We start from the raw sequence: 14,617 nt of genomic DNA, 5'->3' as shown, positions 1-14,617 counted from the left end.
GAACCAGAGGTAGATGACCCAGAATTGCTGGATAGTGGTGATGACTACTTGCCACCGGATGCAGAGGTGTCAAGTGATGATGAGGAGGAAGAAAGGCCAGCCAAAAAGCAGAAATTAGTGAAGAAAAAGAAAGGTATTATGATTGAGGAGTACCCTGACGAGGAAGATATTCATGAGGATATTGCTCTTCAAGCTCCATCTCAGTGGTCCCAGGTTGACATCAAAAATGATCCTTTGCCGGCATATGAACATGAAAAGCCTCTTGTAATTAGGTCTCCATATGAGTATTTTTGTATTTTCTTTACTCCAGACATGGTAGATAACATAGCATATCAAACAAATTTGTATTCCAAGCAAAAAAACATAAATAATAATTTTGCAACAGATTCTGAAGAGATCATGAGGTTCATAGGTATTTTATTGTTCATGGGTATTGTTCCATTACCATCACTCGAAGACTATTGGAAAAGTGCATTTAGGATCACCCAGGTTGCAGAAGCCATGGGGTCTAAGAGGTTTATGTTACTTAGACGTACTATTCACTTCAATGACAACACAAAAAAGGATAATGACAGATTCTACATAGTAAGGCTTCTTTACACTGCACTAACTAATGCTTGCTTGAAAGTTCCAGCTACACCCAAGCAATCTATTGATGAAGTCATGGTTGGTTTCAAGGGTAAAACTGCTGGAAACCTAAGGCAGTACATCAAAACCAAACAAGATAAGTGGGGTTTCAAACTTTTTTGTCGTGCAAGTGAAGATGGAATCATACATGATATACTCATGTATCCAGGCACACCAACTTTTGACAGCCATCCCATAAAGCTTCCACAGGAAGAAACTAAACTTCCAATAAGTACAAAGATTGTTCTGGTACTTGCAGCAACTATGAACAAGACCAACACATCAGCAATCAATGCTGACAATTTCTTTTTAAGTCTACCTTTGGTCAAGCTACTAAGAGATAAGTATAACTGCAGATACACTGGAACAGTACGTGAAAATAGATGTGGTAAGCCAGATCTGATGCCTGTCAAACAAATGGAAAGGAACAATGTGGACAGGGGCACTTTTAGCTTCAAAAACAATGATGGTGTCCTTGTTTAAGATGGAAGGACAACAAAGTTGTGACTTTAGTGACAAGTGATGTTGGGGTCAATCCTGTGAGTCTTGTTGAAAGATATAACAAGGCTACAAAGAACAAAGACCACTTACAGTGCCCTGCAGTCATCAAGAACTATAATGCAAACATGGGAGGTATTGACAAAAGTAACATGTTGGTGCATCTGTACAGAACACCAATGAAATCAAAACGTTGGTACATGAGGATATTTGCCTATGTTCTTGATCTTGCTGTTGTGAATGCATGGCTGCTTTACTGCTGTGATTCTCGAGCACTAAGTACCAAGTGTATGCCACTGAAGTATTTCAGGAATAATGTCTCTGTCACTGCAAGGTCTAAAGGACAAAACGTTAGAGGCAGCATCCTAAGAACATCTACAAGACCTTCACCAAGTAATTCACCATGTACTTCCAATGGTGTCAGCATAGTGAAAGCTGTGAAGAGACAATGTGCAGAAAGGCCTGATGACAGTGTTAGGCTTGACAGAACTCTAAACCACTTGCCAGTGGCAGGGAAAAAGCCGCTTACTTGCAAGTATTGCAGCAACTTGAAGAAATTGGTAACATCCTCATTCCAATGTTCTGTATGCAAAGTAAATCTGTGCATAAAGAGTAATAGAAATTGCTTCAGCGACTACCATACCATCAATTAGCAATATAGAATAATTGGTCTTCCTCATGAATCTCGGGAATATGGGACTTTGAAAGTTTTATCCCTTTGCAATGTGTCCTTGCTGCTATTTGTTTCATTTTTGTAATTTTCTAATACTTACAAACTGTTTTGATACAAGTTCCATTTATGTTTTTGATATTGTCTGTTTGTATAATAAATTTAAAAAATAGTTATTGGGTGTTTTATTAACAATTGCAAGTTTGCAACATTCTGATTTTTACTCCCTTTGTCAGGCAAGTGGGAAAATTTTCGGACTTCGAAGATTAGCAATTGCTTGAAAACTAACCATCAGAAATCCATTTATATGGGCTCATTGACCTTGTATTGAGTTACTCTATCCACCATAGGGAGTTCAGTTCGAATTTCTAATTTTATGGCTGTATTGTGCTAAGGATTACTCAGCCAAAAACTCGTTACTTCAAAATTAGATGCTTAAATTTCATTGTATTAAATAATACTAAATTTTAATAATTTCATACTCTAAATTGTTTTAAATTTTCTAAATTGTACCACAATGTAATAATTTCATATTTTAAGTTGTTTTTAAATTGTTCCATTGTAATATTTCCACACTGTAAAATAATTCAAATTGTACCATTGTTTGTAATAATGTATTTTTTATAAACTAACTTTAAATCTGTAATTACTGTACTCATTATAACTCATCAAATGTCCATATAATTATCTGTTATTGCCTTACTAATCTTAATATTAAGTTTGCCATGTAAGGTGGTTCGGACATGTAGAGAGAATGGAGCGAAACAGAATGACTTCAAGAGTGTATCAGTCTGTAGTGGAAGGAAGGCGGGGTAGGGGTCGGCCTAGGAAGGGTTGGAGGGAGGGGGTAAAGGAGGTTTTGTGTGCGAGGGGCTTGGACTTCCAGCAGGCATGTGTGAGCGTGTTTGATAGGAGTGAATGGAGACAAATGGTTTTTAATACTTGACGTGCTGTTGGAGTGTGAGCAAAGTAACATTTATGAAGGGATTCAGGGAAACCGGCAGGCCGGACTTGAGTCCTGGAGATGGGAAGTACAGTGCCTGCACTCTGAAGGAGGGGTGTTAATGTTGCAGTTTAAAAACTGTAGTGTAAAGCACCCTTCTGGCAAGACAGTGATGGAGTGAATGATGGTGAAAGTTTTTCTTTTTCGGGCCACCCTGCCTTGGTGGGAATCGGCCGGTGTGATAATAAAAAAAAAAAATGTACTAAATTACAATACTGTAACTACCGCTGCTGATACATATATACAAAATCAATGTTTAACTCAAACCAATTATGATATATATGTTTAGTATTAACCTAGGTAGTAGGTTGGTAGACAGCAACCACCCAGGGTGGTACTACCGTCCTGCCAAGTGAGTGTAAAACGGAAGCCTGTAATTGTTTTACATGATGGTAGGATTGCTGGTGTCTTTTTTTTTTCTGTCTCATAAACATGTAAGATTTCAGGTACATCTTGTTACTTCTACTTACACTTAGGTCACACTACACATACATGTACAAGCATATATATACACACCCCTCTGGGTTTTCTTCTATTTTCTTTCTAGTTCTTTTTTTTTTATTATCACACTGGCCGATTCTCACCAAGGCAGGGTGGCCCAAAAAAGAAAAACTTTCACCATCATTCACTCCATCACTGTCTTGCCAGAAGGGTGCTTTACACTACAGTTTTTAAACTGCAACATTAACACCCCTCCTTCAGAGTGCAGACACTGTACTTCCCATCTCCAGGACTCAAGTCTGGCCTGCCGGTTTCCCTGAACCCCTTCATAAATGTTACTTTGCTCACACTCCAACAGCACGTCAAGTATTAAAAACCATTTGTCTCCATTCACTCCTATCAAACACGCTCACGCATGCCTGCTGGAAGTCCAAGCCCCTCGCACACAAAACCTCCTTTACCCCCTCTCTCCAACCTTTCCTAGGCCGACCCCTACCCCGCCTTCCTTCCACTACAGACTGATACACTCTTGAAGTCATTCTGTTTCGCTCCATTCTCTCTACATGTCCGAACCACCTCAACAACCCTTCCTCAGCCCTCTGGACAACAGTTTTGGTAATCCCGCACCTCCTGTTCTTGTTTATTTCCTCTTACCTCCATGGGGAAGTGGAATGGAATTCTTCCTCCGTAAGCCATGCGTGCTGTAAGAGGCGACTAAAATGCCGGGAGCAAGGGGCTAGTAACCCCTTCTCCTGTATACAGTGGACCCCCGGTTAACGATATTTTTTCACTCCAGAAGTATGTTCAGGTGCCAGTACTGACCGAATTTATTCCCATAAGGAATATTGTGAAGTAGATTAGTCCATTTCAGACCCCCAAACATACACGTACAAACGCACTTACATAATTGGTCGCATTCGGAGGTGATCGTTATGCGGGGGTCCACTGTATATTACTAAATGTAAAAGAAGAAACTTTCGTTTTTCCTTTTGGGCCACCCCGCCTCAGTGGGATATGGCCGGTGTGTTAAAAAAAAAAAAAAAAAAAAAAACCTACTATCCTACTGCTGGTATTGCTATAACCCTTTATGTAACTAACTACACAGTATACTAGTTATGAATTATCCACAAGATGAAAACTGCTTCATAAAAATGACATACTGAAAATGGCTATGACATTCTGGTTAGAGGCCGTGAGGCACATAAGCACTGTACTTACTCAACATCAGTAACATTTGGAGTTGCCAAATGTAAGTGCCTGCATGTTTTAACTAACTTTGAAGAGTTATCTACTCCTTGTTTCCAAACACACAAGCAATTTAAAACCTTTTCTTTCCCCTACCAGAAACCAAATGACTACAGTGCACACCATAGCTCAGAGAGACTTGCACAATGATTGTACTTAGTACAGCATGTTGTCTCCCACTAGTATGCTAGTTGTCTCCTACTGAGGCAGGGTGACCCAAAAAACAAATACTCTCCATCATTCACATTATCACTGTTTTGCCAGAGGCACACATATACAACAGTTCAGATGTCCTTCCAAATAGCAAATATCCCAAACTCCTCCTGGGAAAATGAAAAAATTCTTCCTCCGTAAGCCAAGTGTGCCGTAAGAGGTGCCTAAAACGCTGGGAGCAAGGGGCTAGTAACCCCTTCTCCTGAATAAATTACACTATCTATGAAGGCAAAGAAAGGAATGTATGAAAGTATAGTGGTACCAACACTCTTATATGGATGTGAAGCTTGGGTGGTAAATGCAGCAGCGAGGAGACGGTTGGAGGCAGTGGAGATGTCCTGTCTAAGGGCAATGTGTGGTGTAAATATTATGCAGAGAATTCGGAGTGTGGAAATTAGGAGGTGTGGAGTTACTAAAAGTATTAGTCAGAGGGTTGAAGAGGGGCTGTTGAGGTGGTTTGGTCATTTAGAGAGAATGGATCAAAGCAGAATGAGTTGGAGAGAGTACTGTATATATCTGTTGGAGAAGGAAAGAGGGGTAGGGGGCCATCCTCAAAAAGATTGGAGGGAGGGGGTAAAGGAGGTTTTGTGGGTGAGGGGGCTTGAACTTCCAACAAGCGTGTGTGAGCATGTTAGACAGGAGTGAATGGAGATGAATGGTTTTTAGGACCTGACGAGCTGTTGGAGTGTGAGCAGGGTAATATTTAGCGAGGGGATTTAGGGAAACCGGTTAGCTGGACTCGAGTCCTTGAAATGGGAAGTACAATGCCTGCACTTTAAAGGAGGGGTTTGGGATACTGACAGTTTGGAGCGACTTCTAAACTGTAATATCAGAGCACCTCTGCAAAGACAGTGATTATGTATGAGTGAGGTGAAAGTGTTGAATAGTGATGAAAGAATTTTCTTTTTGGGGATTTTCTTTATTTTTGGGTCACCCTGCCTCGGTGGGAGATGGCCGACTTATTGAAAAACAAAAAATGTAAAGCAAGAAAAGCTTTCATTTTTCTTTTTAGGTCACCCTGCCTCGGTGGGAGATGGCCAGTGTATTAAAAAAAAACAATCATGGGGGAAGTGCCAGGAGAAATGGAAGGCATTCAGGCTTGATTCAAGGAACTGGAGCACAGGTTTAATTCTTGTATCAAGAGTCCCTCATCAGCATCAAGAACTTCCCATGAGAGGGTGTTTCTTCTTAAGAGAGAAAAGTGCTATTAGCTTATACACATTTCTCATTTTTTTTTTATCAAATGTATAAAAATAGCCCAAGAATTTGTTATAAAAAATAACCAAAGAATTTGGTGCACTATCACACTTAAAAATGCCCAACCCTGAACATTCCTTGTCTGAGACTTCCTGTCAACTCCAGTTAAGATAATGCACACGACGAACTTACAGCTGAGTACTGGCAATCTCGACCACTTTTCTTCTTCACCATTTTCTATTTCAATTATTTCTTCCTAACAAACTTGTCTTATAGGTTCCACCTTTTCTGTTTATTCATATTGCTTTCACCACTGCTTACCCCCTAGTTTACAATTATTCACACCCTGGTTTGCAACTGTACACCACAAATTTTATCTGCGTACCTCTGGTACCAACGTACAATTCTGAGATAAGATAAGCTTTATCCAGAAAAATTTACAAATATTTTACAGACAGTAAATTAAATTTATTCAGTGGTTCTGAGAGCAGAAATGTTTTACACACACAACAATGGTTTTAGCATAGGTAAACCCAATAATGTCAAACAATGTAACATACTGTATTTCCATCAAGGTTTCATAATTTATTGGTGTGTTGTATTACACTGCCGACTTGCACATTTCTTGGCTGTAGCTGCGTCTGAATAATTACTACCTTTTGTTAAGGTTAAACTAGATATCTTGGTCTTGCATCTTAACCTTCAACCGATGGGAGTGAGCCATGTCATTTACTATGTTTTTAATTCACCTACCAAAGGATGATCCTGGTTTGTTTCATCACAGAATCAGATTCAAAACATATCCATTGTTGTGCAAATGGGTGCAGGCCTCATGCTGTACTGTATTCTCTTTCAATGCTTTAAGCCTGATTTCCATGTTTGCCTAGCAGTAAATAGGTACCTGGGTGTTAGTCACCTGTTGTGGGATGTTCTGGATTCTCTCTGCACCTAGTGCCCTTGTTCATCAGGCAGAAATTAGGTACCTAGGTGTTGCCTTTGTTCTGCAATATTTACTAAATCTGCCGCTAGTAGGTTGAAGAGAGGTCAGACAAGGATGATGACACTCTTTGCTGACTGTACTCTGCTTATCAAACTCATTCTTTACCTTGTGTTTTTTGACATTCCTCCTTTATCTATCATTTGATTATGCTGCTGTTTTAGTGCAATTACATTCTTGACCTGTAGGGTATATTTTACATATATGTAAATTATGATATAGTGTACAGTATCTCTTGTAGAGATGGCTCTAGAATTTTGAAATCAGGAGAATTAGTAGAGTTTTGTAGTGTGAACTGTACTTAATATATTATTGCACAGGATTTCCAATTATCAAGGGGCTAGTAACCCCTTCTTCTGTATAAATTACTACATGTAAAAAGAAGTAACACTTCTGTTTCGGGTCACCCTGCCTCAGTGGGAGACAGCCGATGTGTTAAAAAAAAATCCATTGATATTTTGAAGAAAGCTTTCACAGTTTAACTAACTTACTACATGTTTGGGAAAAAAACTTCTAATATCCAACTTAACATACTGATTAATGGTTCCCCCTTTACAAGACACACTGAGGGTAAATTTTTAGGTATTCATCTTGACTGCAACCTTAAATTTCAGACCCATATCCAACATATAGTTAAGGTCTCCAAAAGATTAGGCATTCTTTCAAAGATAGGGTGCTATGTACCCCAAACAGCACTACTTATACTATACCACTCTCTAATCAACCCTTATCTCACCTGTGGTATTTGTGCATGGGGATCTACTATGGCTAATCACCTTAAACCATTAATAACCCAACAAAAAGTTGCAGTGCGGATGATCACCCATTCCTGCGCCAGGAATGGGCAATCTTCAAGAGCTTGAACTTACTCTGTGTACAAAATATGCACCCATATTACTGTGCCTACTACAAATATATAACATTAAACTTCATTATATACCCTCCTCTCAAACTTCTTGATACCTATAACAGAACACACAGGCACAAGACAAGGAATAAAACTTTTTTTGACATCCCTCATGTCCATCTCACCCAATGCAAAAATACAATCTATAAAAAAGGCCCCAAGAACTGAAATTCATTGCCTGAATCAGCAAAAGGTCTGCTGTCTATCATTCAATTTAGGGCTATAATAAAAAATCACATCTCCCAAATTTAACTACAATCATAGCTCCTGTGGAAAATACTGCATATTTTCCAAAAATACAGTGTATTTTGTATGTAAATTGATGGAATATATTGCAGGTAATAAAAATTAATTTGTAAATAAATAAATAAAGATAAAAAAAAAATTTGCAACCTCCCACTCTTGTAATAATACATAATTAACCTATACGTGTGTATTTAGTTTTAAGTAGCCGGTAAGCATTAGAACTAGTCTATCCATAATTCTCATGCATGCTAGTGGCCTTCTTTGTGCTTGACAATATTTTCTTGAATGTAAACTACACATTGTACTGTACAAAGAAATAAAGGATTTGATTTGATTAATGAGAATTCTAATATTTTCTCTATGATGAAGTGAAAATAAATGATACTAAGGCACTAACAGACATGACACCAGTAATCTCCATGGGGAAGTGGAGAAGAATCCTTCCTCTGTAAGGCATGTGTGTAGTAAGAGGCAACTAAAATGCCGGGAGCAAGTGGCTAGTAACCCCTTCTTCTGTATATACAGTGGTCCCTCAATAATCGTCCATAATCCGTTCCTGGAAGTGGGACTATTATCGAAATGGACGATTTTCGAATCAATTTTCCCCATAAGAAATAATGTAAATCCAATTAATTCGTTCCAGACACCCAGAAGTATCAACAACAATTTTTTTTTTTTACCTAAAATATAGATTTACATGCACAAAAGAATGAACATTCAACATGACAGTTACCTTTATTGAAGTATGTTGTTGATGAATAGAAGACAGGGAGGAGGAGAGAGGGAAGAGAGCTTATTTGGAAGGGGAATCCCCCTCCATAAGGACTCTAGGGCACTAATAAAATGTATAAATGAACATTGGTAATAGGGGTAGTTGATGAGTGGAACAGTCTGCCTAGTAGGGTGATCGAAGCTAAAACATTGGGTAGTTTCAAATTTAGGTTGGATAAATACACGAGATAGAGGGGTTGGATTTGAGTCGGACTTGCACCTGAGCTTATTGCTTGGGTAGCATTTGTTCTGTTAGTGGGTTGGATTTGTGAAGGACCAGCCTAGTATGGGCCAACAAGCCTATTGCAGTGTTCCTCCTTTCCAATGTTCTAAAAGCTATGGCTTGGGTAGTTTCAAATTTAGGTTGGATAAATACACGAGTGAAAGAGGTTGGATTTGAGTCGGACTTGCACCTGAGTTTATTGCTTGGGTAGGATTTGTTCTGTTAGTTGGTTGGATTTGTGAAGGACCGGCATAGTATGGGCCAACAGGCCTATTGCAGTGTTCCTCCTTTCCAATGTTCTAAAAGCTATGGCTTGGGTAGTTTCAAATTTAGATTGGGTAAATACACGAGTGAAAGAGGTTGGATTTGAGTCGGACTTGCACCTGAGTTTATTGCTTGGGTAGCATTTGTTCTGTTAGTGGGTTGGATTTGTGAAGGACCGGCCTAGTATGGGCCAGCAGGCCTGTTGCAGTGTTCCTACTTTCTTAAGTTCTTATTTAACATCACAGTTACCAGTAGGGTGATCGAGGCTAGGACCTTGGGTAGCTTTAAGAAGAGATTGGACAAATATACGAGTTGGAGGAGCTGAGTTTGATTTGTGTCATTGGGTACGGGAGTAAATTCTAGGGTAGCTTTGGGTGGAGGTCATTTTGATAAGGACCTGCCTTGTATGGGCCAGTAGACCTGCAGTGTTCTTCCATTGTTATGTTCTTATTGGCTATTTGTTTGTGAGGGAGGGATGGCAAGTGTATTGTTGGAGAATATGACACTAATATCAACTCTATGGCTTATTTATCTATCACAATTCAACTAATATGACATAATAAACAATATTAATAACATAGAAACATGGAATATATTCTAGAATGAATAAAATAAGTCATTACGTATGTCACGAGAGGTTTTGTGTTGTGTTGTTGTTGGGCATATAAGGGCCACTGAGTGTAAGCCGTCCATAATGGTGGTGAGGCGGCGGTGGTTTTTGTAAGATAAAAACTATATAACTCCAACAACATTGGAGGAGTTGGTAGAATTACTGAATCACTAAAGAAGGAACCCTCTACCACCATCACTACGACCTTCTACCACTATTACAACTGTTACCACCATCACTACTACCTTCTACCACCATCACTACTACCTTCTACCACCATATTGTTTCAAACTTTGGAACAATGCTCTTCTCCAGACTGAGGGACTGACCACCTCAAAACTTTAAGGGTGATGGACTGATTACATCGACTTCAAGTCTCTTCTGCTTCTATCAACTTTTCTGTACTCGACTGAAGAAGCCTACTGTGTAGGCGAAACGTTTCATAATAAAGATATCTAACTGTTGCATATGTGTCTTACCTATCAACCTGTCGGTATTTTATACCATTTTAATGTTCAATCTGTCAGACACTGCAACACAAGGGTATCTTGGTACAGACCTGCAATCAACTTCGACTACTTCCACTAGTGAGAGCGGCTGGATTTGAGAGGGACCTGACCTCTCAACATCTGAGTTCTTACCTCTTCTAGTGACCTACGTCTCACCTCTTGGCAATATATAAGGCTCCATCCTGTCACTTCATCTCCATATTGTTTCAAACTTTGGAACAATGCTCTTCTCCAGACTGAGGGACTGACCACCTCAAAACTTTAAGGGTGATGGACTGATTACATCGTCTTCAAGTCTCTTCTGCTTCTATCAACTTTTCTGTACTCGACTGAAGAAGACTACTGTGTAGGCGAAACGTTTCATAATAAAGATATCTAACTGTTGCATATGTGTCTTACCTAACAAAGCTTCTAGTGCCAGCCTTTTGGTAAAGAATGTGAGAAACACATAATTTATGAAAAAGTTTGTAGAAAAATACAAAGATGGTGGTGGTAGAGTGGAAGCAGTTGTGATAGTGGTTGATGAACATAAGAATATACGAACATAAGAAAGGAGGATCACTGCAGCAGGCCTGTTGGCCCATGCTCGGCAGGTCCTTTACAATTCATCCCACTAACGAAACATTTTCCCAAGCCAGTCCTCAATGCTACCCAAGAAATAAGCTCTGATAACTCTATCCACTCATTTGCAAGTCCCAAAATCAATGGAATATTATGAAATATTTCATAGGAGCATGTGAGGGGACCGTCACTCACTGGTAAACATTGGCACACTGGCTGGGAAGGAAAGGCCGAGGCGGCTCAGAGCGTGAGTACACGTCCAAGACGAAGGACTATTAGGACTATTAGCGAGTTACCGGACCATTTGCGAGCCAATATTTTGACGAAAAAACAGGACTATTTCCGAAATGGACGACTTTCAGGCCAGACGATTATTGAGGGACCACTGTATTACTAAATGTAAAAAGAAAAACTTTTGTTTCTTTTTTCGAGTCACCCTGCCTCGGTGAGAGATGGGCAATGTGTTAAAAAACAGAAAAGAAAAATAAAGAAACCCCTAACATTGCAACATACAACACAGGCTCATTCTAGCTGAAGAGCCCAAGTGATACACTGTTCCATAATAACACCCATTTCTTGCCTTTGTTAAACAGTGGTTTCCTATCATTAATAAGAGTTCTTCAATATACATTAAGGTCAATCAAAAGAAGACAACTCATGCTAGTTAATGTACCAGCTGGTAAAACCATTCGACAAGAATGTGCATCATTACAATTAGCAATGAGAACCTGTTATGTTGGCCAGTTTACCTGAGACTGTCGATCATGTGGATGATATACTGGATAAGGGTAGAGGTGCTCGTAATGCTCGGGCGCAAAGAGTATGCACCGTTTGTAACCAACCAACTGACAGAAGAAGTTCTGTTGTTCATCATAATGCACTGGAGTCACATTACCTAAAATTATGAACAATACCTGTTATTTGTCAGTAAATTTTCTGTCTACCTTTTTCAATTAAATTATTAAAAGTACAGTATATAAAAAAACTAGGAAAACAGTCATTAGTTAATGCTTTTGCTTTCAGATGAATACTACATTTGATATGTCATAAATTTTCACGACTTTATAAGACTTAAAACTAAGGAATAGAATTGGCTCATTGTATGAAAAAATCTGATTAAAATTACATAGCAGATTTTGCAACAATATTTACAGTCTTTTTTGTGATTTTTGACCTTTAAAGACCACTTAAAATTTAAAAGGCCTTAATTTTAAAAAGTTAGGGAAAAGGGAAGGGGGGGTCAGAAGTGTGTGTACTGTATTGACTTATTTGTAATTACTGTACCTATTTGTATGTACTGCACACACTTAAAACTATACCAAGATAAGATTTGTTTTGATTTTTAACCCAGAGGATTAACCACCCAAGATAACCTAATACAATCAGTACATCGTAGGGGACCGTCTGTCTTTTGCCACTGGGTCCTTTACTCTTGTCCCTCATGATGCGATGCAACAGTCAACTAATACTTGGGTACCTACTTACTACTAGATGAACAGGGACAGAAAGTGTAAGGAAACATGTCCAACGTTTCCACCTGTGCTGGGAATCGAACCACGCACACTCAGTACATGAGGCTAATGTGTTGCCAACTGAGCCACAGTTGGTGTTCTGTATTTGCTGAGTAGCATATCTTACGTGTATGTATTTTATATATTCCAGTGGTGGCAGTATTTGCTACTTCCTCATTTACCCTATTCTGGCAGCATCCCACTGTATTTGTGGTGAAAAATTTTTAATGTCCCTTCAGCATATCTGTTTTTAGTTCTGGGGTCATTACTCCAACAACTCAATCTCAAACAAGGGCTCCTAAGATAAGATAAGATTTCGTTCGGATTTTTAACCCCGGAGGGTTAGCCACCCAGGATAACCCAAGAAAGTCAGTGCGTCATCAAGGACTGGGGGAGGGGAGGAAGGGAGGGGAGGGGAGGAAGGGAGGGGAGGGGAGGAAGGGAGGGGAGGGGGGAGGGAGGGGAGGGGGGGAGGGAGGGGAGGGGGGAGGGAGGGGAGGGGGAGGAGGAAGGGAGGGGAGGGGGAGGAGGAAGGGAGGGGAGGGGGAGGAGGAAGGGAGGGGAGGGGGAGGAGGAAGGGAGGGGAGGGGGAGGAGGGGAGGGGAGGGGGAGGAGGAAGGGAGGGGAGGGGGAGGAGGGGGAGGGGAGGGGGAGGAGGAAGGGGGGGAGGGGGAGGAGGGGGAGGGGAGGGGGAGGAGGAATGGAGGGGAGGGGGAGGGGGGGAGGGGGGAAGGGAGGGGAGGAGGAGGGAGGGGAGGGGGAGGGAGGGGAGGGGGGAGGGAGGGAGGGGGGAGGGAGGGGAGGGGGAGGGAGGGGAGGGGGAGGGGGGGAGGGGGGAGGGGGTGAGGGGGGAGGGAGGGGAGGGGAGGGGGGAGGGAGGGGAGGGGGGGAGGGAGGGGAGGGGGGAGGGAGGGGAGGGGGTGTGGGTACTCACTCACCTATTTGTACTCACCTATTTGTGGTTGCAGGGGTCGAGTCTTAGCTCCTGGCCCCGCCTCTTCACCGGTTGCTTCTGGGTCCTCTCTCTCCCCGCTCCATGAGCTTTATCATACCTCATCTTAAAACTATGTATGGTTCCTGCCTCCACTACATCACTTTCTAGGCTATTCCACTGCCTGACAACTCTATGACTGAAGAAATACTTCCTAATATCTCTCTGACTCATCTGTGTCTTCAACTTCCAATTGTGACCTCTTGTTTCTGTGTCCCCTCCCTGGAACATCCTGTCTTTGTCCACCTTGTCTATTCCGCGCAGTATTTTATATGTCGTTATCATGTCTCCCCTGATCCTCCTGTCCTCTAGTGTCGTCAGGCCGATTTCCCTTAACCTTTCTTCATAAGACATTCCCCTTAGCTCTGGAACTAACCTTGTCGCAAACCTTTGCACTTTCTCTAGTTTCTTGACGTGTTTTATCAAGTGCGGGTTCCAAACAGGTGCTGCATACTCCAGTATGGGCCTGACGTACACGGTGTACAGTGTCTTGAACGATTCCTTATTAAGGTATCGGAACTCTGTTCTCAGGTTTGCCAGGCGCCCATATGCTGCAGCAGTTACCTGGTTGATGTGTGCTTCTGGAGACATGCTTGGTGTTATACCCACTCCAAGATCTTTCTCCTTGAGCGAGGTTTGCAGTCTTTGGCCACCTAGCCTATACTCTGTCTGCGGTCTTCTTTGCCCTTCCCCTATCTTCATGACTTTGCATTTGGCGGGATTAAATTCGAGAAGCCAGTTGCTGGACCAGGTGTCCAGTCTGTCCAGGTCTCTTTGAAGTCCTGCCTGTTCCTCATCTGATTTAATTCTCCTCATTAACTTCACATCGTCTGCAAACAGGGACACTTCTGTGTGTGTGTGTATATTATATTATATTATATATATATATATATATATATATATATATATATATATATATATTTTTTTTTTTTATTATCACACCGGCCGATTCCCACCAAGGCAGGGGGGCCCGAAAAAGAAAAACTTTCACCATCATTCACTCCATCACTGTCTTGCCAGAAGGGTGCTTTACACTACAGTTTTTAAACTGCAACATTAACACCCCTCCTTCAGAGTGCAGGCACTGTACTTCCCATCTCCAGGACTCAAGTCCGGCCTGCCGGTTTCCCTGA

At 41.0% G+C, this 14,617-nt stretch overlaps 1 protein-coding gene across 1 annotated transcript in view; it reads right to left on the bottom strand.

The window, feature by feature from the left end:
- LOC128685236 (hypoxia-inducible factor 1-alpha inhibitor) overlaps positions 1 to 14,617 on the bottom strand; it is a 49,162-nt gene that overhangs the window by 18,183 nt on the left and 16,362 nt on the right. The window contains exon 4 of the mRNA XM_070080761.1: positions 11,732 to 11,877. Coding sequence (XP_069936862.1) covers positions 11,732 to 11,877 — 146 coding nt within the window. The remainder of the gene's footprint in view (positions 1 to 11,731; positions 11,878 to 14,617) is intronic.

Source organism: Cherax quadricarinatus, unplaced genomic scaffold (genome assembly GCF_038502225.1).
Source record: "Cherax quadricarinatus isolate ZL_2023a unplaced genomic scaffold, ASM3850222v1 Contig918, whole genome shotgun sequence".
Taxonomy (NCBI): Eukaryota; Metazoa; Arthropoda; class Malacostraca; order Decapoda; family Parastacidae; genus Cherax; species Cherax quadricarinatus.
Note: the sequence above shows the minus strand (reverse complement) of the source record. Positions and strands in the feature narration are given on the sequence as shown.